This window comes from Odontomachus brunneus, unplaced genomic scaffold (genome assembly GCF_010583005.1).
Source record: "Odontomachus brunneus isolate Ranch 3 - 2012 unplaced genomic scaffold, Obru_v1 Obru_scaffold_151, whole genome shotgun sequence".
NCBI lineage: Eukaryota > Metazoa > Arthropoda > Insecta > Hymenoptera > Formicidae > Odontomachus > Odontomachus brunneus.
Window position 1 is genome coordinate 841,095 of NW_022639601.1, and position 26,283 is coordinate 867,377.

At 36.8% G+C, this 26,283-nt stretch overlaps 2 protein-coding genes across 3 annotated transcripts; one reads left to right on the top strand and one right to left on the bottom strand.

The window, feature by feature from the left end:
• Positions 1-277: 277 nt before the first annotated feature.
• Positions 278-16,513, bottom strand: LOC116850622. 2 transcript variants are annotated; one of them, XM_032829126.1, is made up of 8 exons: positions 15,984-16,513; positions 12,840-14,535; positions 11,344-11,578; positions 11,143-11,252; positions 7,902-8,148; positions 7,613-7,817; positions 6,127-6,328; positions 278-5,190 (listed from the first exon to the last, which is right to left on the bottom strand). In XM_032829126.1, exons 1-8 carry the CDS (start codon positions 16,268-16,270, stop codon positions 3,598-3,600), a joined length of 4,575 nt encoding a protein of 1,524 aa, XP_032685017.1. In that variant the 5' UTR covers positions 16,271-16,513; the 3' UTR covers positions 278-3,597. The 2 variants fall into 2 exon arrangements, with proteins under 2 accessions (XP_032685017.1, XP_032685016.1); XM_032829125.1 differs by having other exon boundaries at positions 278-5,193; positions 15,984-16,512.
• A 6,958-nt stretch (positions 16,514-23,471) lies between these two features.
• LOC116850643 (ATP synthase subunit d, mitochondrial-like) lies at positions 23,472-25,668 on the top strand. Its single transcript, XM_032829152.1, has 3 exons — positions 23,472-23,675; positions 24,025-24,193; positions 24,910-25,668. Exons 1-3 carry the CDS (start codon positions 23,560-23,562, stop codon positions 25,150-25,152), a joined length of 528 nt encoding a protein of 175 aa, XP_032685043.1. The 5' UTR covers positions 23,472-23,559; the 3' UTR covers positions 25,153-25,668.
• Positions 25,669-26,283: the final 615 nt, after the last annotated feature.

Sequence of the window (26,283 nt, forward strand, 5' to 3'; positions counted from 1 at the left end):
ACTATCAAAATATCCATTGCTATTGCTCAAAGAAAATGTTTTCTAGTTCTTTGAGTATGCATTTAAATATTCTAAACGTTTCAAAAAGATTCATCAAACAGTTTTTTACTTTTTTTAATCCCTAAGGATTGCCTATTTCTCGGCTCATTTATATGGAGTTCTCCCCTTAATTCGAGTGACTCTCGGCTGTCACTCCATTTTTCGAGTGAGATTTTCACTCCAAGAAATCTAAAGAGTAAAGAATTACGTTTTTTAACGAATTTCATGTAGAATATAGTTGAACAGAATCCCAATCAAAAGTTTAATTATAAAAATATGCAATATTACAAATTAGAAAAATGCGATGAATGATAAACTTATTCAATGTTCCCATATTAGAATTTTCGATTCCAATCGAGCTTCAGGATGAGATTAAAGTATTGTAGGATATTTTTGGAAAATCCTGTATATATGTGTGTGTGTGCGAAACTCAACGCGTAATATTGTCGCCAGTCAAGCGTCGTAAAAACATAAACGTCGCGCTGTAACTTCGACAATAATAGAAATACATCGATATTATCAGTGATCTTTCTTATTGGACAAACTTACTGGACCAGCGAGAAAATGTACGAAATATCTCGTACCAACGAATATATGTACGATCTCAAATTTGTAGCCACAATAAATACACATACTTCTCTCGACGAGCTGGTCACGGTCGTCGAAATACTCGTCGTCACGTATAAAGCTAATGTCTCTGCGCTATGACATACATAATAATGACTAGAATAAAAATGAACATTACAATGTGTTATCACCATGCAGATATACTTACAGCTACCGTTAGGCATCTTGATTGAAATATCTCGTTATTAACATCCCAGATAGCAAACGCTAATTATATTATACGTACTCAACGTTTATGGGAAAAGATCATGCGTCACTCAAACGACATACCGGTGTGCATTCGCACAGAACTTGCGTTATTCGCAAACGTATCGTCGACACACAGAACAGTGGGAGTTGAAATCGCCTTTCTTCCATCGTGCGAGACAATGTTTAAAACGACGATAAAGTAATTTTTCTCACGAGAGACCAAACAACTATCTGAGATGTTGACGTTATCACCAAAGCCACGTGTTACACGGAATATTTCGCTTACTTCATTCTTTTTTTTCCTTTTCCCTCGGGAGTATAGATCCGAAATAGAAGAATATATAAGCTAGGTGCTATATATAAGTATATAACAACTTTTAATAATCTTAATTATCACGGACGTGGCACTGGATCACGGATGTGTCGATCTGCTACTGTTCCACTTTCTATCATTCTTATCTTCTATGTCAATCATTCTCTAGACAATACACTCGTTACACATCATACTTGTTCCGTATATACGCTGCTCAAAAGGAAGGTAGATAATAAATAATTTAACAGCTATATCATTACGGATAAAGGTCTATCCAATATCATATTCTGGAATAGATTTCTCTCTCCGTAGAATCTCGCTACTTGACTTTTTTTTCTTAAAAAAATAACGTCCGCTCTCTTCTCGTTCTCTGAACGTCATGAATGCGCCATTCGCATCTTCGTATATTTATCGCGCTAAGCTACGATGTCACGACTGTCTGCGCTACCGTGCGATATTATTGATTTCTTTATTGATGCCTTTCCTCTCGCGACAGAAAGCTCGCGATTCTTTCATTGTGTGTGATTCTTTGTACGTAGACCGGCATAATAACCTAAACATCTACGGGCACAATAATAATTAGGACTTTATGTTCATTCTGAATTAAAAAGGATTTTACTTTTTGAAATTCGTTATTCATTAAAAAGAAAAGTAACTCGTTATTATCGTTACTCACTTTTAAAAATTCTTATTCTAATTTAAAAATAATTTAATAATTTTCTAATATATTCTGTAATATATTAATATTTGAATAACTCCAACCAATCATCTATTACTTTTTACTAATTTCACATGACCGGACTTTCCACGGAGCACATTTTACGGAAAGAGAAGAAATTCTAATCTCAAATTTGTTAAGGTCCTACACACAATAAAGAAACTATTAGGAATAAGAATAAATAGTAAATATTAAGCATATTTAAAATGAATTATTTTTCATATCTAATATCATCGTTTTTATTCCTGACACATAATTAGTAATTTGTAGTACGTTAGCCTATTCTGTCATTTTGTTTTAAATAAAATAATTTCGTTTTCTTAGGTTAGATTACTTAATATTTATTCCTATTCCTAATATGTGCTCCATTGTACACAGGGTTTTATGAAAATATAAACCCATTCGTACATACATTGTATAATCGTGTCTAATGGCTATAAATATTCTCGGAGAAGGCTAAAGGCACAATGACACGCTAGACATTTGGTGACAGTCACTAAATATGAAGAAAAAACACATTATATGATTAGTTGCCGTTTAACTACCGTTATGTAAAGACATGTTCGAACTTGCTCGGACATAACATGTAATTTTTTGTGTGTGACATCTTTTGCATATACTTTGGAAAAGGAAATTAGTGTTCAGAAAAATAGAAGGAAGAAAAATAGTAAGAAAAGAGAAAACAAAACCGAACAAGAGATATCATAAGCCGCATAGCTAAAAATATCCTTGGGCAAGGCTGAAGGCTTGGTGGAATACCCACAAGATATAAAAAAATACATCGTACAGTATATTTTTGAGGTTTAATTATAATTACGTATCTCTTTCATGATATTAGATTTGGTTTTCGGGTTTGAGCCGCGTGGATTCTTCTCTGTTTGATTCCGATGTTTCGCAAACATTTCAGTTCGCTTCATCAGGAAGGAAAGACCCGATGCCGAGTTGCTCCTGAGAAGTTTTCCTTTTCACGATATTGTTTACTGATACTAATTTGATAAAAATTAATTTGTTATCTTTGCGGAGATTTCGGTGCATGGAGGCATTTGAAATTAGAACGAAATAATAGATGATTGGTTATCCCTCTCCCTTACTGCTTCTCCATTATATTTCCGTTCATCTCTTTTGTCACCTCTACGTGACATCTTAAACTTAACCCAAAATTGGGTTATTTTTTAATTCTGCAATTATTTGCATCATTTGACATATTTATACATAATGGCGATTAATCGTTTAATGAAGGAAATGACAACGGTATATTCATTACTATTAAAAATAAGTGATATCTTTGACATGAAGCATAAAATTATATAGAGAAAAAGTTTATATTCAATATATCATTGTCGTTTCATATAACAGACATGATGCATGTTATTGAAACATTCTTCCTTCTAAAGCCTGATGAATGTTAAGGCTAGTATGCTGGTCTGCGCATGTCCGATTTGACATGCGAATCGACCGCGAGAATAAAGTATCATTATGCGCTACTTTACAAACATCGTGTATGAAAATGGCAGTTCCCCTCTGCGATTCGTGCGTATCACAAAGTGAAGCGGCGTATGTGTAAACCGAATGACCAATGACCTAAACTCTCTAAGAATGAAAACGACCTGCGAAGAAACTGAGCCTCGCCTCGACGTTTGTAGTGAAAAACGTTGCCGAAGAGACATTGATCGCCAGCCACCGTGATGTCGACAATAAAGATCGAGAACGATCAATAATAACCAGGATAATGGTGGTATCCTGTTCTCGGAGGATGATACGGAGCTGGACTTACAGGATAACTTGGGTTGTATCCAGCTAAGGGAGGCGGAGGTGGAGACAACATGCGGCCATCGCCGGTGTCTGGTACCACGTGCGTGGTCGTCGAGCTGGACGATTGCGGGCTAGTGATAACGCGGGTACCCGATCCGTGCAGGTGATGAGTCCTGGAGAGACTCAGGTCGACGCTATGCCTGCCGCCAGGTGTGAGGTCTAAACTGACTACCCTCAGAACGTCCCCGTGCGGATAAGGAGGCGGTGGTGGTGGTGGCGGTGGTGGAGGCGGTGACATGGAGTAGCTGCCGGTCCTGCTGAGGTCTACACTCTGTCGCTCTATGTCGTACAGGTGATGATGGTGGTAACGCGTGTTCTGCACTTGAACTCCAAAGCTATGGTGGAAACTTCGAGCGGACATATCCAGACCCTGGAGCTCGCCGCTGTTGAGCATCAGCGGCTCGAAATTCGACCTCTCCCGGATAAAGTCCTGCTCGAGCGGGTCGTAGGACTTATAAGACGTTGACAGATCCAGCTGCAACGCCTTCTCCTTCACGGACAGACTAAGATTCTGTGCCACCGCGTCGCCCTCGTCGCTCGATAGATTGTCTGTGGGCACTTGATGATGATGATGGTGCATGTCCTGGTAGCGAGGATTCGGAGTGGCGGACGGCGACACTAGATCCTCCTGCTGCATGTGAATGTAATTCGGCGATGCGACGCGCGGCAGTTCCTCGTGATGCAAGTACTGCTCAATGTTGTGTGGCCGCGAAGTGTTCATGTAGTCGATCGGCCGATGCAGATGATAGTCCACGTGCAAATGGCTAGGAGGGCTGTGCCGGTCATCCGGCGTCGGCGCGGGAGACATTAGCTCGTCTTGCTGTTGTATGTAAGAGTCCAAATGATTCGGCGATCGTTGAGGTATCGGCGACTGCAACGGGTTCGGGATCGTGTACAAATTGGTCTCGCGATCATTTTCTTCCAAAATTGGACTGGAAACCGTGCCGATGTCCCTCTCCGCGGCGTCCAGGGCCGCTTCGACCAGCAGACTCGCACTCGCGCTCGCGTTCTCTGTCCGGCGATACACGCTTGTCAAATTCAGCTTGTTGCTGTCAATCAGATTCTGCGTATTCGTCACGATAGTGCTGCGCGCCGTCTTCTCGCCGCTGTCTTTCCTGTCGTCCTCGAAGTCGTATACGTCGGGTGGTGCCGTGGCCGCCGGGACGTGAGTGGTCACTAAGTCGGACGAGGGTGGTGGGTTAAATTCGCCCATCCACTTCTTGCTGCCCTTGCTCTGCACCTTCGCGGACGTGCCGTATATATCGATCTCCGTCGTCCGTTGTACGTTCTCCGTCGTTGTGTCGATGCTGGATAAGGGCGCGCCGTGCGGCGACACGGGAAGCTGAAGTTCCTGCTCCGACTTGTACTTCACCGCGTTCGCGCCGCCTTGGAATTCTATGATCGTGTTGTGAGCTGGATTCACCGGTGCCTCGACCTTCATGCTATTCTCCGAGCTGCAGTCGTCCAAAGATGGCAAACTGTTGCTGTTGTCCTGCTATAAACATAGCATGAGTGAGAAAAACAGTTTTGCTGAATCTTATGTGTTTATTAAGGCCCTTAGGTAATCGCGTCCTTGTTTGATAACGTCAGAAGAAAGAAATCGCATGCTCGCGATTCTTGCATTACACATTGAAATAAAAAGATATATTTATATAACGACACTTGTAATCGAATCAACAAATTTGTAAAATGCTCTGAACAATCTCGTTTTACTGTTATAATCAATAAATAACTATAAAATTAACAGAAGTGATGAGAAAAGTTTAATTAAAACTTGAATTGCATGTCATACTAATTTTACAGCTGTTTTTTAATCATAAAATAAAGACGCGAGTACCCAGAATAATAATGGATTAATAATGGATAGCACGTCGGTCAACGCATCGTTACTAAACAATTTTATTCCACGACACCGTCGTGAAAATCCATTTGAATATAAAAAAAGAATTCAAAATAAATAGCGACCGGGTATAATTTGCAAATGCATTTCTCTACGTAAGAGACACGTAAGTCTCTACGTAAGAGACGAAGAGAGTTTATTAAATAAAGACTAAAACATATGACTTCAAAGACTTCGTATAAAGCTATTAGTTTAGTGTAAAAATTTGTCGTATTTGTCAAATAAAATAAAAAGGAAAATTATCCTATTTCAAAGGACTAATAATTTTTACAAATAAAATAAACAACGTCGTATATTTTTAGATATTTAACAAGAATTTCCTATTTTCCTTTTAATACCAAAACTTTCTACTACAACATTTTTTTCTACTACTTTCTTCTATTATATTTAAGAGAAAAATTATAAACTTTTCGCATCAACTTAATATTTGAAATTACTAAATTTTGCTACAAGAACATCGTTTGGCTCTTACTTGCTTATATAATTACAGAATTTTTCCTTTAATTGATAGAATAACGATTGAGTTACCTGTGAATTTCTTCGGTTAGATTGAATGGTCTTTCTGCAAGGCATGCCCTCGACGAGACCACCACTGTACGCGTCGAAAGTATATGCCACGGACCTTTCAATTTTGGGCATCATCTCCTCCGAGAGACCGTGCACCTTCTTGTAATGGAATTGTAAACATTGTTTCGTGGTAAATGCCGCCGAGCAGCCATTCTCTTTGCACCTACAAAGAAAAAAAATAAAACCGTTAATATAAAATATTGAAAGTATTAATCAAAAAATAAAAAAATAGGAAAGAAAATAAAAAAATAAACAAAAAGATAGAGATGTGCGAATCAAGGATTTTTTATGTCGAGTCAAATCTTACTTATTTTCGAATCAAATAAAATTGAATCAAATATTTAAAACAAAAGTTTTAATTATATTACATAATCATTAAATTCAATAAAGATAGTGAGGAAAGGCTTCAATGTGTGTGTGTGTGTGTGTGCGTGCGTGCGTGCGTGCGTGTGTGTGTGTAAAAGGGATAACATCGATTTTATCAACTCATTTGAAGGTATGTATACTTAAACATTTAGAATAATTTGTAATAATTATAATTGATTTGACAGTAGACCTGAAGTGCACGTCGAAAAATACAAATTAAATTATTCAGAAATTATAGCAAATAAACTTATTTTGAAATAAAATGAGATCTTGTACTAAAAACAAAGTATTGTATTAACGCCACATAGAAAGAGAGAGAGAAAGAGTGAAAATCAAAGTAGAATAAAAAGTTTCCCACAGCAATGTTTTAAGAATACACACAATTAGTACGTAAAGTAAAAAAATAAAAATAACTCTAAATAAAAATTTGAAATAAAAAAAAAGTAAGCAACACTTATAAACTGACTTTGACTGAGAAAGTTTTTGACTAACTAAGAATTCATTTTTCATTTTTGGGGTGCGCTATTCAATCCGCCATTGACGCCGTTTCTAAAGCGTGAGTATCGAGAACTGATAAATTATCGTGGTAAAATATAATTTGTCTCATAGTCTCTGTCAACAGATTTGTTCTTTAGATAGTGACTATATTTTCGTAGTCGACGATTACTTTGCGTTCGCAAATTATTGTTTTACAATTTATATTAATTTATTTATAAATTTGTATAGTGTAAAGGTATTTTCTATAAAGACTAATGTACACGATTCGTATTCTTCTTTTCGATTCGAAATTTTCGAATTTTTCAAATTCAAATCATAGGGATTCGATTAGAATAATTCGTATCCCAACAAACACCAAGTAACAGTTATATAACTGTTAGTTATAATTTCTCACAACGATCGATAACATCGTTATATAATACACGCGTTATATAACAGTTATATTATTGTGAGTGGGAAATTATAACTAACAATTATATAACTGTTACTTTGTGTTTGCTGGATACATCTTAAGAAAAAAATATAAGTTATAATAATATAAAATGTCATAATAATATAAATAACATAAAAAAATTGGACTTACTTGAACGGTTTTACGCCACTATGCGTCAGCATGTGTATTTTCAAGTTGCTTTTGTTCTGGAACATCTTCCCACATCGATCGCAGGTCGCCGCGGCGACAACGTCCTTGTGATGTACTTCCTTCATGTGGCGCTGAAGAGCTGCGCGGGACCCCAACAGTTTCAAGCACAATTTACATTGAAATTCCCTTAACACCTCAGCCATATCTGCGCGACAAAATACTTCATTAATATGAGAAAATTGTAAAAGAGAAGAAGAAAACATTACACGTCGAGATTAAGAATTCCTACCGTTGTGCATTCTTTTGATGTGTACTTTCAGCTTTTGCGGCTGACAGAATTTGCGCCCGCAGAAATCGCACAATGGTCGTGATCGTTGTGGATTCTGCGCGCACCCATAGGTCCTGTGCATCTCTAGGTAGTTAAGCCTCAAGAAAAACTTTTTGCAGTATTGACATTGATACGCGCCGCGACCTCCGTGCAACTCCGCCGCGTGTTTCATGATGTTGTCCTTGCCGAGAACGGCGGCGCCGCAAACCTAAAAGAAAAAATTATTTTAAATAAACAAAAGTATTCAGAGTAAAAACTAGTAAAAATCAATAAGAATGTACTAATTTATACCGGTCGTTTGACACATTAACTCACTACACTCGTACATACTAATCTATAAATACTAATTTTCTACTAAATTATCTTAATATCGACAATGCATATTCAGATAGCACAAAATATTCTATGAATATTTTTATGAAAATATGAAATACAAATGTTCTTAATTCCAGAATATTGAATTCGGATATCCTATGAATATACGTAGAATATTGTAGAGATTCTTATATTTATAATAGAAATAATAGAAATAATATGTAGAATATTGTAGAGAGATTCTTATATTTATAATAGAAAAGAACGTTTCTAGAACATTCATAAGGTTTATTAATTGTGCATGTGCAATGCATTTATGTAATTGAAAACTCTTTCAATGTTTCAAATAGTAATATAGGTTTATGATTGCTTAGTACGATAAAATATATCTACAGGATAAAATACTCAAGTTATTATTATAATTATACAAAATCAATTATTAACTTACATTTTGTAAATATTCTGAGCTCATATAATTGTAATTTAAATATTTATATTTGAATATTTATAGTTGAATATTTATAGTTGAATATTTATAGTTGAATATTTATAGTTGAATATTTATAATTGTATTATTCGAATATATTATAAACTTACTATAAATATATAATATTGCTTTAGTAGATTCATAGAATATATTAATACTCGTAAAAAATATTCATAGAACACATTCATAAATTATCTATGTGCAATCTAACTAAACAACAGTATATTAAATTGATATAATATGCGCAGAAATTCAAAAACCTTCGAAAAAAGTAGGTTTTTGAGATATTAATATATATCTATCATAATAGTATTGTCTATTACATTTAACATCAAATCCAAAAATGTTAGTTTTCTATTGTCTTATATTGTCTTGTCTATTGTCTTCCAATTTAAATATAAATTGTAAACGAGAATAGAGAGAATTAAAAACTTTGAGAGTACTGATTCTATGAAATCAATTGGAATGGTTAAGATTACGTCATCTATATATCTAAAATAAAAGGTAGTAAAAGATCTAGTTAGAGTTTAAATTTTGATTTTCTAAATCTTGTAATACTAAATCGGGAACAATGGAAAGCCCATAGGGGTTCCAAATAACTATAGCAGGAATTGTCAAAAATAAAGTATGTAGAATTTAATATGAACTCAACGGTACATAGAAATTCTTAAATAGGTATCAAAGTATGATTTTTTATTTCACACCATCTTTTTTTAACACTGATTATAGTCAAATCCAACGATACATTGGTAAACAAAGACACTATATCCAGAGAGGCTAAGATGAATATGTTGTCAAGTTTCAAATTTGAAAGTTTATGAAAAAGTGTAAAGTTATTCTTCACATGACCGATCGTTCTTGACACAAACGAGGTAATTTCATATAATATAATAGGCTACCTAAAGATGATACTATTATTCTATAAGGACAACCTTGCTTATGAATCTTGGAAAGACTGTATGTTTTAGATAATATTAAGTCTGAAGAATGAAGTTTTTTATAAACGCCATTTGTAATGTAATTCTTATTTTTCCAAACTTTGAAAAGATTATTTAAAGTTTCTTCAATTTCTTTTTTACTACATTATGATTAATTATTTCATACGTATTCTTGTACGTATATACGTATTCTGTGATTAAGAAGTGACTTTATCCCAGAATCATAGTCAGATCTGTCCAAAGCTACAGTAACATTATAAGCTTTACAAAACATAATATTCTAGTTATTTTTAATAAAATTCGATACTTCTCTTGTTCTTTAGCACATAAACTATCTTCTATCTTTGTCAAAAAATTATTATTATTTAAGCAGTTTTTTAAAATAGATATAGTTGAAATTTAAGCTGTACTAATGGTGTTTGGATGATTGTCTAAAACTATTCTACATATATTTTATGAAATCTATAGTCATTTTGTCTTTTTGATGAAAAGGTAGGTTCAATCTTTCACTCATCTATGAAAGACTCTGAACCTTCTCAGGAATAACAGTTAGACATGTTAATAATTTGTCTTTCAGCATAAAAGGATCTGAATTATTCTGTTCAAATTTTTCTAATAAAATGTATACTGAGATCTTTTTGATATCTGACATATGTGGTAATTTGTTAAATGAAAATTCGACATAGGATTCCTGTAAGTCTCTCAATGTTATTTTTGCAAGATCTAAGTGTCATTCTATTACTTTTATTAATAACTTTTTCTTGTGGTATTACATATGAATAAAATTGTATAGGATATATAATTGCCTTTTTCTTTTTTCTAATAAACTAATTAATTTTATTGTTACAAACTATAATTCTTGTGGAAAAATATTTTTAAAACCTACGGATTGAATGTTGAAAAATCGATACTAAATGTTAGGTGGAATTTTCTAGATAAAAACATGATTAAATTCGAAATCTGTGTGCATAAACGAGAAAAATGCCTGTCGTCAATTTCATTGCATGGTTTGCAAATAATTAAGTCAACGATATGTTTCTTAGAATTTACAAGAATATTAATTAAAGATGAAATTTTTTCAAACTAATTATATAATTTCGGCTGACAATGACCAACCAAAAGAGTTAGTCAAAACGTTCTAAGCGTTAAATATGATTGTACATGTGTTTTTAAACAATAAAGTGCAACTATAATCCGCAATTGGCTCTTATAGTTCTTTATTTATGTTTATTGATTGCTTTGTTAAACTTTAAATTACGATAACGAGTCATTTAATAAATAAAATAAATAACGGTAACAACGAATAACGATGGAGTAGTATGAATTACTTTTAATAAATAATTATACTGAGCTTTTAAGTAAAAAAAAAATAGTTAAATATACTTTCAAGCGTAACGGTGGTTAATAATATCAAAATACTGTCACACGAAGAACACGTATATCGAAAAGGAGGAGTGATTACCTTGCAGTGATACTTTCTTATGGTCAAACTGTAATTGGTGTCATGAAAGATGCAACAGTGTAACCGGTAATATATCGGGTGCGAGAAGTTCAAGTTACATCCCCCGCAATCTGAAAGTAGAAAGATTAGCGTGAAAAGTCGTATCAAATAGAAAAAAGTGTCATCGATGTTTTTGTTATTGACTGGGCAAAGTTTACGCACTCGTTTTGTCTGTCTTATTCTTCCTAGCCCATGCGAAAGATTGCGACTCTGCCCAATAAGTGAGTTCCATGCCCGATATGATATGCTGCGTAGTGACAAGGTGCAGTTGGCCTTGCTTTGTGACAACGGCGACGCTCCTTTTCTCTTTCGTTTCAGCTGGTCTTATATATCGAATCCAATTGCTCTTTAGCGGATCCGTAGTGCTGACGTATATACTCTTCCCATTATTATCTACCTGAAAGGAAGTAAATTATTTACGTTATTAAAGTAATTGTCTCATGGCAATACAATCGAAAACGTTAGATACTTACTTAGATACTTAAAAAGATCGTAATAAATTAATTTTCTTTCATTTATTGGTGTAAGCTTTTAGCTGAAATTGCCAAACGATTCTATCGTGCATCTACATATGCAAAAGTTATTTATTTCTATATACAGATTTGTTAATGCCCATTTTTTCTCTTAACATATTCCCATTAGAGTGTAATGGAAGTAATATGTAGAATATAATGGATTGAATGAACATAGTTTCGTTCTCGTAGCTAGAATAGTACTATAAATTATATTATTATTTATATGGCTGTATTTCCAAAACCAAGTATTTAATAATTCTAATTTTTTACATAATAATATCTTTAATATCATAATAATTTTCTTAATATACAAGATGTCCTACTTTAATTTACTCACTTCTGAAACTTTATTTTTGGTTGTAGAAAAATGCTTCAGATTGGTTTAATTTAAAGTTGTTTGGTTTGGTTGGAGTATATAATATATATATTCCGATATGAGCCATATCGTAGATGTCGTTTTAAGGAAATTTTAAAAGCAACTAATTTTCTTAAATGGAACTTGATTTTTTCCTTGAAATAAATGTTGTAAACCCCCCCCCCCCTCCCTTCCAAATTGTCTTTGCATTAGCCATTCTAGAGATGTGAAACTTCAAAATTTACAAAGCCACTGGTTCCACATGTATGGTTCGTACAGAAAGCTTTAAAATAGTTGTTCTAAATAACACTACACTATTTAAATTTCTATTCACTATCCTACTTTTTATATTACTCAAGAACAACGGCATGGACGTAAAAGGTTTCTGTTCCCTTTGGTTTCATTAACGTGAATCGCTTTCACTGAGGTGTCTGATTAAACTTTAAAGCTTCATATTTCTGGAATGACTTATGCAAAAGACAATTTTGGGGAGTGTTTCGAAGACGTCTTGACGAGATTTACAATTTTTATCTCAAGGAAAAAATTAAGTTCCATTTAAGAAATTAATCACTTTTAAAATTCCTTGAAAACGACGACATTTATATACATGTTTCACATCGCAATTGTGTATTCCACTTCAAACCAAATAACTTTCGTCTAAAACATTTTTTTCTACAATTAAAAATAAAAAAGTTTTAGAGGCGATAAATTAAAATAGGACATCTTGTAGTTGTGCAACGAGGATCGCGAGAAATCACGGAAAGTAAGCCGCACGATAACGATAATACCTCCCAGATATGGCGCATGGAGAAATCGTCTGGGATATCCATTTCTTTGATCGGAATGCCGATGAGTGGACCTAACTTGGCATACATCGGCATCGGGTCTTTGGCATATATTCCGAGCCCGTGTTCGCTATTAGTGAACCTTAACTCAAGACAATCTGGCAGTGAGTCTCTCGCGAACAAGGGCCGGTCCATTTCGACCACCACCAGCCTCTCTTCTCTCTGCATCTTCGTCTTGTTCTTGTCATCGGACTCGTCATCCGAATCGCAGCCTTCGTCCGGCAGTCTCGCATAGCCTTCCGACATTGGGTCGTTCGTTTTCATGGCCTTGACAAGTTCCTCGTTGTCCTGATGTTTGCCCAGCCATTCCTCGTAAGAGATCGTGTCCGTAATCGTATACTGCGGCGTTACCAACGGACACGCATCCTGCAGATGACGGCTGTTGCACTCCTGACAGAGCTTGATCTTAATAGCCAATCTTTGTGGCTCAGATATGACACTGTCGGCACTCTCAGGGACCTTGCCGGATCCCATCGAGGACGGCGACTCAACCTCCGGAGCGATCTCCTGAATCGTTTCCTCTACCACGACGATACCATCCTGAGGCGCCCTGCGTACGTCATGGTGTTTCTTCGTTTTGTGCTCGTTAGTGTGTTTGTGCTTCTTCCGCCGATGTTTCAACACCACATCGTCCGCGCTGATCTCCAAGGAATCCTTCTCTGAAGCATTCTCGTCGACCTGTGCAACCTCGTTGCGCTTCTTCCGCTTTTTCTTCACTTTACGATCATCCCCGTTGAGACTCGGCTCATCGTCCTTCGACGCGTCGCAGTTTGCGTCCTTGTGCGACTCCTGCGACTCTACGCTCGTCTTCTCTCTGCTGAGCACGCTCACGGTTTGCGACTCCTCAATCTCGGCGTTGACGATCGCGTTGAATGGATACTCCGCGTTCTTACTGGAATCGTTTTGACACCCGCACTTCGGCAGGGCGAACGTTGCCGCGTCATCGAACTGCAGCCTAGTTCTATTACCTTCTAAATCTTTATTGGGCTCGCCGGATACACTGGGGCCAGTATTCGCATTGCACCTGGTGTCGTTACTCGTATTATTTACATCGCTTATAAATCTTACACTATCTACGTGCTCAGTCTTTATCGTGGCGGCTTCAACGTCCTTTGTGTTGATGCCCAATCTCTTTACGCCTAATTTTAATTTAGCGTCTAACTCACTACCGACCACCGTCGCCGTAGTCTCGCAATTGTTTGAGTCCTCACATGTTGCGGAGCCGTTTTGCACGTTTTCCGATGTTTCCTCGCCGGTGTATTCAGACCCATTCACAGACATAGCGCTAGAATCCTCGGGCTCGCCATTCTTCGAGTGCCGCCGCTTCTTGCGCTTGTCCTTGTGATGTTTCGTCTTGTTTTTGTGGTACTTGGACTTCCAGCTGCGTCTCACATGCAATTTGATTACGTTGTCCAGCACCGCCGACGACACATCGCTTATTGTACCGGCGGGGTGCACCCTGACCGCGGCGGCCGTGGATTCATGCTTCCTCAGACTTCTGCGAGTGACTATTTCCTTCTCTTCCTCCGCTTTCTCTTCGTCATCTGAATTTTTAATCTTGAGAGCTTCCTCATTGAGATCCTTGATCTGGCTCGCCTTCTGGCTCCACTCCTCTGCTCCATTACATTTATCCTCTTGCCTGTGTGTAAAAAAAATTGTTATCATTAGGATCAATGATCTGAATAGTTTTATAAATATTAATAAATGCGTGGAAAAATTTCTTAATCAGAAGTAAAATGACTTTGAAGAGACTGTACTTTTACTACTTCATCTTTTCTTATGTGCCCACAGAAAAATATATACTGCATTTAATGTTGTTCAAATGTTACATTTTATAAATTTATATGTCCGCAAATCTCTCTATCATAAGTTCATCATAAGTATCAAATTTATTCAAAATACATTCTGCATTTCAGTAAATTTAACATTTCAGTCAACAATATTAGATTAAAATAAAAATTCAATTTATTTATTACATAGAGTCAAAGCAACTTTTTCTTTGATAAAGTGTTATAACATTTTTGTAAAAAGAATAAATTCTTCTTTTGAATATATAATAAATGAGCTTTATTAGAATAAGTGATAAGTATATTTTAAAATTATTATCAAGAAAATATTCTTTGTTGAAATCAATCATTATTTAAAAGAAGGAATGTAAATGATCGCTTTTTTTTAGCAAAAGAATAATATTTTTCCATGTGCAGGCATCTTGAATCATATAAAGGTCAAATCTATTATGTTCAGTAGAATCATAATTTTTTAAACATAAATTGATTTTACTCGTTATTCCGTATATAAAAATACCACAATGAAGCCCGTTTTTTTATTTTCCGAAATAATAAATAAATAAATATTTCATTTCATTTTATCTTGACATTTCTCAGTCTATGAACTACAAAATATCTCGTAAAGTATCTTCACTTTTCAATAAGCTCACTTTAACTGAATTATTTCAATAAAATACCTTAACGTTTTTTTTATATTTAGAGTGACATGTGTTGAAGGAATCAACAGATTATACAAATCTTTGCACACAAACGCATCTGCAAAACATATGTCTACAATTTTGTATATTGCTGCGTTTTTTAAACAATTACGAATCCATCCTAGGAGGTGCATTAAAAGGATTTGCTACAATAGTGATACCATGAGAGAAAAAAGAGAGACGGAAATAGCTGCAAATAAAAATATCGCCCGATAACTACAATCGATTGCCACGATCACTCGACTTTCAAAACGTCGCGCGACAGCGACGCGTGCGTTTTTCGCGCGCGCGGCAGTGTTATCGATCGCGCTCCGACTACCTTCACCCCCTCTCCCTCCCAATCTCATTGCCCCTTTCCGGAAAACCCGTCGTCCCCCGCAAGATGGCGATTCAATGGAACGCTAGGTGACAGTGGGGGGGAGCCCCGAACGCGTGACAGGTTAGGCTGTCGTGCGTTCGCCGAGAGGTGTTTGGGGTTCGCGCGCGACATTGTTGACAGATGTAGCGCGTCCGCCGTCAGCACAGTCCTCGTCGTAATCGTCGGAGATTCACGAGGTAATCGTGACTCACGACAACGACGACACCATGAAAAAAAGACATACCTGGTGACAGCGGCGGACTCCGCGAGGTCCAGCAGATACACCGCGACATCCTCGTCCGTGGTCAGTCCCAGACGCTTCTTCAACGATAGCCAGCGCTTGCCATTCGTCACGCCGATGTGTACGCTGCGAAAGTGCCTTGTCGCCACTTCCGGAGCGTCCGTCGCTGTCGCTGTGTCAGACAGCGGCGCGGCGCAGCCCCTGTACTGCTGCTGCTGCTGCTGCGGCTGCTGGCCGCTGCTTCTCGTGTTCGCCGGCTCCCTCACATGCCGTGTGCCCTTCTTCGGCATAACTACATCGTAGAAGTTCGGCCGCTATCCGATCGGCTGCGGGAGTCTGGTGTGGTAACGGGCGAAACGGGTACGGAACCCGCGAAAGGGCACCTCCGCAGGAGGACGCGCACCGATATTATCCTATCCTCTTTATGCTCACCGTCGCCTGCCGCCGCCACCACCACCACCGCCGTCGTCGCCACCACCATCTCCTCTTCCTCCTCCTCCTCCGCTGCCGTCGCCGCCGCCGTCGACGTGCCGCCCACTCCACCCACCCTGAGACGCGCGCGCCCTATCTCCCCGTCGCCTCTCTCCTTCTCTCTCTGTCGCTCCCTCTCTCCTTCACTCTCTTCCTCCCGACGCGCTGTCACTCTCTCTTTCTCTCTCCCTCTCTCTCTCTCTCCCTCCCCTCTCTAGACGAACTCGGCCATTCTGTTTTATCGATTACACGGTCGAGATGTGCAACACACAACGACTTTCCGTCACATCATAACGTTCAGTGACGCCGATTTACAACGGCCGATATTGCTTTTGTACACCGCATAAATGCCTCAACATTGATCGTGCGGTCGTCGGGATTTTTCGGAAACGCCCGCGTCGCATCTGTATATTCATGAATTATGGCTACTGAATATTCGAAGGAACACAGTAACGACATCTCAAACATTATTGTCGACAAAGGCTCATATTCTGAACCCTCTTTTATCGATAAAAGTGCCTTGAATATAGCTTCTCAGCCAATCAGATGGCTCCTAAGCCTCTTTTAGAAGCACTTTTATAGATAATAGAGAATTCAGAATATGGGCCTATGTAGGCACAGTAATATTTGCAACGTGAATCTTACGTTTTCGATTGAAACGTATTTGGATCGATCCGGAAGCGACTAATAACGTCATAGGTGCTTATTCTAAACTCTTTTATTTTGAGAAAAAAATGTCTCAAAATGTGCTTGAAAGTCAATCGGAAAGCTGTTAACAGCTGTATCACAGTATGAATTGAGGGTTATAATTAGGCTAGTCAGGTAAATTTGATTCTACTTAATTGGTCCGATTACAATCCTTAATCCATAGTCTGACACGGGCATAAATAGGGTGACCAACTTTTAGCTCTAATTCATAATCCACAATTTTTTAAGCCGTAAGCAAATTGATTAACTACAGTTGATTATTCTAACGCATGTCTTTTTAATTAATTTTCATCAATTAGTTTTCTTGTTCCCTTGTAAGATATACAATTCTGTTTTTATATATCTTCTCTACATTAAAATAATTTGTAATGTCATATTTTATAGGCATCAAACGCTGTATATAGAATATGTATATTATTTATGCATAAAAAAAATAATTATGTGATATATACTTGTATGTGTGTGTATAATCCAATCAACGCTCGTTTCTACCGAGTTTGGTTAACTTAAAAAGCGTCTATATTGGAAGTAAGTAATAAAAAGTAGGAAATAAAAATAACAAATTGACCAATCATAGTTGATTATTCTTTTCATATTCGACTGTGGTTGGTCAATTTCTTAAAGGTGCCAATACATGGGAGCGTTCCAGCGTCGAACGTTAAGTCCTTATCAGACTACCGACTGCACAGGCCGACCCGACTGCCGACTACGACTGCCGACTACGATTGCCGACTCGGCGCCTTACTGTGATTGGTCCATTGAGAGTCGGTTGTCGTAGTCGGCAGTCGGGTCGCTCTGTGCAGTCGGTAGTCTGATATGGGCTTTAAAGCGTTAGCCAATCATAGTTCCAGAAGTATAATTCTTGCGGAAAGTAGCACGTTGATTGGCTATCACTTTAACGCTCGATGCACGATGCTCCCATGTAAAGGCACCTTAAGCCAGCGGCACGCGATGCATGTTTCGTGCTGGATTACTTGCTGGATGGAAATACTCTGTTCTGATTGGTGCATTTCTAAAGACGGACCAATCAGAATAGAGTATTTCCATCCAGCAAGCAATCCAGCATGAAAACAAACATCGTGTGCCGCTGGCTTTACTTCCTACTTCTTATGGCTCCTACACACAGGACGCAGTAATGCTTGTCGTGCAGACTTCCGCCACGCGGCAAGCATTACCGCGTTCTGTGTGCAGGAGCCATTATTACTTACTTCTAATGTAGACGTTCTTTGGTTACACAACATTTCCCCGAAAACTAGATGGGAAAATGGTGGTACCAACAAAAATCCCTAGAAATAATTTTAATTTCTGCAGATTAGTGATACTGTAGAAGTAGCAAGTCCATGAATTTTGCGGAGTTGTTTGACCTATGCGTGTGTATGTGTCAAATAACAAACTGTCATTAATCCGTAGAAATTGTGTTACTTAGGGGTTTTTGTTGGTACCAACATTTTTCCATCTAATTTTCGGGAAAATGTCGTGTAACCCATTCTTTTAAAGTAAAATTATATACAGAGTAAGGATGGAGTCCTATGGCACGTATTTTCGCATAACGCATAACCGCATGATCAATCATATCTTTCTATTCTTTTAGAAGTTCCAACAGAAATACTAAACATCGCAATTTATTGGTTACGCGGTACGCGGAAAATACGTGCCATGGGACTCCACCCTAAAAGAGCTGTGGAATAGAGAGTGCGTTATAGAAGCAACCAATCAGCAAAGAGCGACATAGCGCTAATTGGTTACTTCTATGACGCATTCTCTATTCCGCAGCTCTTTTAAGACTGGTTTGAGGACCATTTACAATGGAGAATCGTACGCTGCAACAATAAGAAATTAACTAATCAAAATCGATTATTCTTGTAAAAATCCAATATAATTGGTCAATTTCTTACTGCGTACGATTTTCCTTACGATTGTAGATGGTCTCTTATGATGACGTTAGTCCCAATTCACAATAGATATAGTAAGCTTTAAGCCTTAAGAAATTGACCAATCACAGTCAAATTTGAGGAGAATAATCGACTGTGATGGATCAATTTCTTAAGACTTAAAGTTTACTACACTTATTGTGGCTTGGGACTTAGGGTGCTTTCCTACTTAGTGCGTCACGCGTTACGTCGTCCGAATTAAGCCAATCAAATCGTCTCATTTTATTCGACGTAAAGTTACGCAATAAAATGGGACGATTTGAGCTAAGTGGAAACGCACTCTTAGGGCCGTGGCACACAGCAAAACTTAAGGCCTTCACACACACTTTCCGTAACAGTAACCGTAAGACGTAACGTAAAAATTGACCAATCACGTTGAAAATCGTCGAAACATAAGGTCGCCATTTTTGTGAATACTCCATCGTAATTGGTCAATTCTTACGTTACGTCTTACGGTTACTGTTACGGAAAGTGTGTTTGAAGGCCTTTAAACAGTAAAACGTAAGCAGTAAGCAAATTGACCAATCACAGTCATTGATTCTTGGACCGTAAGGGCCGTAGCACACAGAAAAACTTAAGCAATAAGACGTAAGCAGTAGACAAATTGACCAATCACAGTCGTTGATTCTTGGACCGTAAGAAGAATCAATGACTGTGATTGGTCAATTTGCTTATTGCTTACGTTTTATTGCTTTAAGGGACGTCTACATTGGAAGTAAATAGCAAGAAGTAGGAAGTAAGAGTAAGAAATTGACCAACTACAGTCGAATGTGAGAAGAATAATCTACTATGATTGGTCAATTTCTTATTCTTACTTCCTACTTCTTACTGCTTACTTCCAATGTAGACGTCCCTTAAGTTTTTCTATGTGCCACCAGCTTAAGAGGAATCAATGACTGTGATTAGTCAATTTGCTTACTGCTTACATTTTACTGCTTAAGTTTTTTATGTGCCACTACTCTTAAGGTGCGATTTCACGCAGCGAATAAAGCCTGGCGTTTCACTCCATTCCATCGTTGTTCAAAGCAGCGTTTAAGGACTATGGCACATAGAAAAACTTAAGCAGTAAAACGTATGCAATAAATAAGTTGACCAATCATAATCACTGATTTTTCTTACGGTTCAAGAATCAATGACTGTAATTGGTCAATTTGCTTAATACTTACGTCTTATTGCTTAAGTTTTTCTGTGTGCCATGGCCCTAAAAGCTGTTTGCCATCATCTGTATCCTTTTCATGGAGCGAATGAAGCTAGCGTTTTATCCCCAGTTCAGTATAGTTCAAAGCAGCGTTATAACGCTGTTCGCTCTCGCCCATATCCTATTTATCACGTTTAATCCTGTATAAACTGCAATAAGTATAAAAATGGAGGGTTATAATCGAGATATGGAGTATATAAAATATTATAGATATACAGTGGCGATTATAGGTGAAGTTCGAAGACGATATATAGCTGCTGCAGTTACAGCGATGTATTTGTTAAAAAATAAAAAAATACATAATACGAAAAAGACGAAAAAGTTGTGGGTATCACCGATTTTCCAAAATTTAGGACATTTATGGTCATTTTCACCATCTCCGATTACTTTAACCGGCTAGTTATTCCGTTGGAACTGACCAATCGCACTTGTCGTTTAACAAGATTAACCAATCACCGTGCACATTTAACCAGTAGTTAAGGTAACTGGAGATGGTGAAAATGACCATTAAGCCCGTATCAGACTACCGACTGCACAGGCCGACCCGACTGCTGACTACGACTGCCGACTCTCAATGGACCAACCACAGTGAGGCGCCGAGTCGGCGTCGAGTCGGCGCCTCACTGTGATTGGTTCATTGAGAGTCGGTAGTCGTAGTCGGCAGTCGGGTCGGCCTGTACAGTCGGTAGTCTGATACAGGCTTTAGGGTGCTTACGATAACGAGAGTAAAGCGAGTGAGATCTGGATCCGAGAGAATAGTATAATCTCCTATCTATAACTGTAATATTCTATGGTCTGCTCTTGCTCCTGGATAGCGTTCATGAATCTTTTCCCCTAATGTAAACTCGTGAAAAGTAAAAATTTTGTAATGAACTCGTGAAAGATGAAAACCTTCACTAAACTTGTGAAAAATGAAAGAATTAATGTGAATTTGTAAGTAAAACAAATATTACAATATACTCAAGATAACACCAATTTGCAATAGACATCTTTAGAATTTTTTCAGCATGTTTTTAAGACATATTGATGTCTTTAGAACGTCCCTTGGAGATCTGCTTGTCTAGGATTACTTTAGGATAAATTATTAAAAGATAAAATATTCTATTTATATTAAAATTATAAATCTGCAGAAAATATATATTTCATATAAAATAATACATAAAATACATGCAATAAATACATAAAATAAACTTGGCTCTGGGTTAACGCACTCTGGGTTATTCAGCCTACGTTTATTGGTCGAACAAGTACTTATAAGCTTTATGATTAGCTAGTAGAGACTTATGACGTCATTAATCGCTCTCGGAGCGATTAACCCAGGGCCAGTTGAACACGCTATTAGTAAATTTGGAATACAGTTGATACGCAGAAGAGTCCGCTGACGATTAACCAATTCTTGTAGTGAAAATACTAGAGATGTCTGCCGGAAGACTGGACAAAATTCCAGAGTTCTCTAAAGATAATTTCGTTATCTTCAAACACCAGATGAGCGATGGTGACGAGCCAATTAACTCCGGCCTTAATAAGGCCGATCCTCAACAAGTCTGATTCTTTAGAATAGTGTGCGCACTCCAGCATAAAATGTTCTATTGATAGTGTCCCCACATTCACATAGTGGAGACTCAATAAAATTCTTCTGAAACAAGTGATCGGCAACGCGAACATGGAACGTACGGAGTCTATTTATTATCAGAATGATAATTTTCCGAGGAAGGTGAGGGTAATTTTTAAACCATACTTCAAAGTCTTTTATGCGTGTACGATGAAAATATCTATATCCACAATGCTTTGCCGATTCGGTTAAAAATTCCATAGCTTGAGTCTTGGATTCCTTAAAAAGGGATCCTATTATCAAATATAATATCCTGATGATTGGTTGTAGTATCCTTATTCCTTGAGGCTTCCGTAGCCATACGATCAGCCATTTCATTGCCCTTTATATTGACATGTCCAGGGTACATTTTCACATGCGTATCTCATTCGCATACCATCAAGAATCGAACCCCTGATCTGCTCCTGTGTTCATGAGACTGCAAGAGCAGGAGTAAGAGCAGACCATAGAATATTACAGTTATAGATGGGTGATTATACAATTCTCTCTCGGATCCAGATCTCACTCGCTCTACTCTCGTTATCGTAAGCATTCCTATAGTTTATGTCACGTATGTTATAGAATTTCAGTATTGGCAATGAATTTCGGAACGCAGCCCATGTATACAATGGACGCGTTCAGCGAAAAAAGCGCTCATTGAGCAATCAGCGATTATTGGTTCTTACTGTTAGATCCCTAAATCTAGACTAATTACATTGGCCGCGTTCAGTAGAACAAGTGATCAGTAAGCGCTCAGTGAGCTCTTGCATCTGATTGGAATATAGTTGAAGATCTAAAAGAATATGCCAAATCATATACAAGAGCTCCCTGAGCGCTTACTGATCACTTGTTCTACTGAACGCGGCCATTGGTTGCATTCAGCAGACTCAACAGTTGCACAACAGTTGAGTAATTTGTCAATGTAATTGGTCTAGATTTAGGGATCTAATAGCAAGAACCAATAATCGTTGATTGCTCACTGAGCGCTTTTTCTACTGAATGCGCCCATTGACGAATTGCTCAACTGTTGTACAACTGTTGAGTTCGCTGAACGCACTCAATGGGCGCATTCAGTAGAAAAAGCGCTCAGTGAGCAATCAACGATTATTGGTTCTTGCTATTAGATCCCTAAATCTAGACCAATTACATTGGCCGCGTTCAGTAGAACAAGTGATCAGTAAGCGCTCAGTGAGCTCTTGCATCTGATTGGAGTATAGTTGGAGATCTAAAAGAATATGCCAAATCATATACAAGAGCTCCCTGAGCGCTTACTGATCACTTGTTCTACTGAACGCGGCCAATGGTTACGTTCAGCAGAGAAAGCTGCTTTGCAAGGTTGCGTTCCGTTTCAGGCATTATGCGCGCGTTGTCTACAATATACGTAACACGAACTATAGATAAATGTGCGCAATTGCGTGAACGGAACGTGGCCCAACTGTTGTAAAATTCGTGAATCTGATTGGTACATGCTCTTGGATTCAACCAAAATTAAGAGCATGCTCCAATTAGATTCACGAATTTTACAACAGTTGCAAAGCAGCTTTCTCTGCTGAATGCAGCCATTCATTGGTATCACATTCGACGCGCATGCGTGGAAAGGAGATTTATCCAATAACCTGGTCCAACCTTCACTAGCCTGATCGACCGTCTTCCTCTGAGTAGACACAATAGTACGACAAAATGTCACGCAGGGCGATTAAGGCGATTAATTGGGCAGCGCTTGCTGAAAGAATTCCGGAGACAGAAAAAGCAGCGTTCTCTGCCTTTAAAGCCAAGTCCGATCAACATTTGCAACGGTCAGTGCAAATCAATTTCTCGTGATGCATACATGAACTACGATTATATAATATAACCAACTTATTTGCTTGTATAAATTATGAATTGGATTTTGATAGTTAAGAAACACAGGCAGAGACGATATGTCATATCGTTTTCTTTTAGCTAATCTGTCAAATATAGTCGGAAATTCACTTGCGCATAACCTCCATTGGGATAACCTTACCTTACCATAATCTTGCTCCATTCATTTCACACCTATTAAGGCGTTGCGTGTAGTCTTTATGTTTAAAACTGAACTTTGCCTACAATTAGGAAAGAGATTTATTAACAGATTACACAATACTGGTTTTTACATTTATATTACAGAATGAACGCATACCCAGAAACAATACCCAAGATTGATTGGGCATTCTATAAGAAGAATATCGCAATGCCTGCATTAGTGGACAAATTTCAGAAGGAATATGAGGCTTTCTCTGTGCCATATCCGGCAGATAAATACACCTCTGTAATTGAGGATGAGGAAAAGCGAATAGTAATGTCCAAAGTTTAATTGCAAGTAGAGTTGTCGGACTTGAAAATTGAAAAATCTAGGAAAATTTCCAAAAAAATAAAAAAAAATAACTGCAAATATAGTTTACGAAAATATATGTTTTGTAGAATATGTCAAGATATATCAGAAAAACATGTCAAAAATATATCAATAGGTTTATAATCATAATAACAAGAAAATATAGAACTGGAATATAATATAGTTTATAAAAATATATTTTTGAAGAATATATATCAAAAGATATAGCATAAATATATAAAAAATGTCAAATTTATAATCGTTATAATAATGATAAACAAAAAGTATAGCAAAACAGGAATGTAATCTCAAGGAGTTATAATTTTTATATAAAGATTTATCATATATATTCTTATACAAAAGTGTGATCTATCATTTTTATATATACTAGAATATAATCACAAATCTATAATTATAATTGACAACAAATAAGAAAATATTGCATTATTATAAAAATAAAAGAATATAATCACAGATTATATAATTATAATCATTATGACAGCGACAAATGCAAAATTAGACAAGAAAATACACTTTTAAATGCCCAGAACCTGGTCATTATTAATATTAACTGGATATTGGTGGTGAAATCTGAACTACTCAGCTGAAATTTGAAAGTCTGACAGCCCTACAACAGTTTCATTCATATAGATTTGTTCTAATAGAATGAATGTTTATAGTTGGTAGAAATAGAAAACTTTATAAAAAAAACTAATGAGAAGATCGGCATAGCTAACAAGGACATTGAGAAGATAAAGAGTATGTTGCCATTTTCTGAAATGACAATGGAAGATTTCCGAGATGCCTATCCGAAATATGCTTTGGATCCAATTAACAGACCGACAATATGGCCGCACACACCTGAGTTCCAGCCGGAAGAAACCAGCAAACATAAACCATCACCAGATGGTGAAGATCATTAACACTATAATGGTCTTAAAACAGCTGAATATGGAATGTAGTCCTAATTTACTTCTAGAATATGATTCAAAGCTATGTATGTAATTTGGAAAAGAAATTGTTGTTTGTTCCTATTGTCATTGCATATATCTGGAAGTAAATGAATGCGTCTAAAAAAGGAAGGAACCATCCTTTTATAACACTGCTTATGTATTGTAAGCAAATAAGGGAAGAATACAGAAATATTCGAGTATACTTGGATGCGCGTTCAATAAAGACAGAGATATTTACTCAATCTCAAAAACTATTTGGGATTGTTTTAAAATATTAGAATTGTCTTTACAAAAATTTAAATTACTATTTAATAAATGCATGTCTTGTACAGTGTACATTGAAGTGTTTTAATAATTACAGCTGAAAAATTTGTCCGTAAATGGAGTCATGAATTGAGAGTAATTGAAGATAATATGTCAGTATGTTTAATTATGTTTTTTTTGTTTAATAACGATGTCTGTATTAATACGCAATTAATACACAGATATGATAGCTGTTTTATTTGCACATGTGTTCCAAAATAAAGTAGATTTATTTTTATTACGGTAGCGTGAGATATATGGTTTAAAGCTTCTGATTTCTTGCCGCGGCCATCTAGATGTTTGACGAAAAGTGAGGAAATACACATTAAAAATTCTTGCAAAGTACGTTGAAATAAAATTATGTGTTTACAAAATGATATATGTAATTAATTGAGCAGACTCGTAAAATAATCTAAACACTTCTTTTATTTAAACGATTAATAAATAACCGTAAAATTGACATGAGAAAACTGAGGTTAAAAAAAAAGTTTAATGTCATATTAGTTTTACGGTTATTGAATGTTGAAGCAAAAAAAATGTTCGGAATATTTTACAGATATGCTTAATCGACTGAAAATGTTATATTTGAGATATATTTTTTTATTTCGAGTATTTTGCGAGAATTTTAGGTATGCATTTTCTCATTTCTGACGTTATCGATCAAAAGTCCCGCACAAGTACTTAGGAGCGTAAAATTTTGTCGGCAAATTTGTCAATAAATTTGTGTAAAATCAGCGTAGATAATAGATACAGAAGTGCAGTTTTATAAAAATTTAATATATTCCCAATGAAAAATTT

Bases quoted from the DNA above. Each gene is read 5' to 3' on its own strand.
- LOC116850622 (XM_032829125.1), bottom strand. From the start codon at position 16,270: ATGCCGAAGAAGGGCACACGGCATGTGAGGGAGCCGGCGAACACGAGA. The intron at 8,149-11,142 runs GTAATCACTCCT...TTTTTCTTTTAG, and splicing joins TAAGAAAGTATCACTGCAAG to GTTTGCGGCGCCGCCGTTCT. The intron at 5,194-6,126 runs GTAACTCAATCG...CTATGTTTATAG, and splicing joins CTAACCGAAGAAATTCACAG to CAGGACAACAGCAACAGTTT.
- LOC116850643 (XM_032829152.1), top strand. From the start codon at position 23,560: ATGTCACGCAGGGCGATTAAGGCGATTAATTGGGCAGCGCTTGCTGAA. The intron at 23,676-24,024 runs GTCAGTGCAAAT...TTTATATTACAG, and splicing joins TCCGATCAACATTTGCAACG to AATGAACGCATACCCAGAAA. The intron at 24,194-24,909 runs GTAATGTCCAAA...GAATGTTTATAG, and splicing joins AGGATGAGGAAAAGCGAATA to TTGGTAGAAATAGAAAACTT.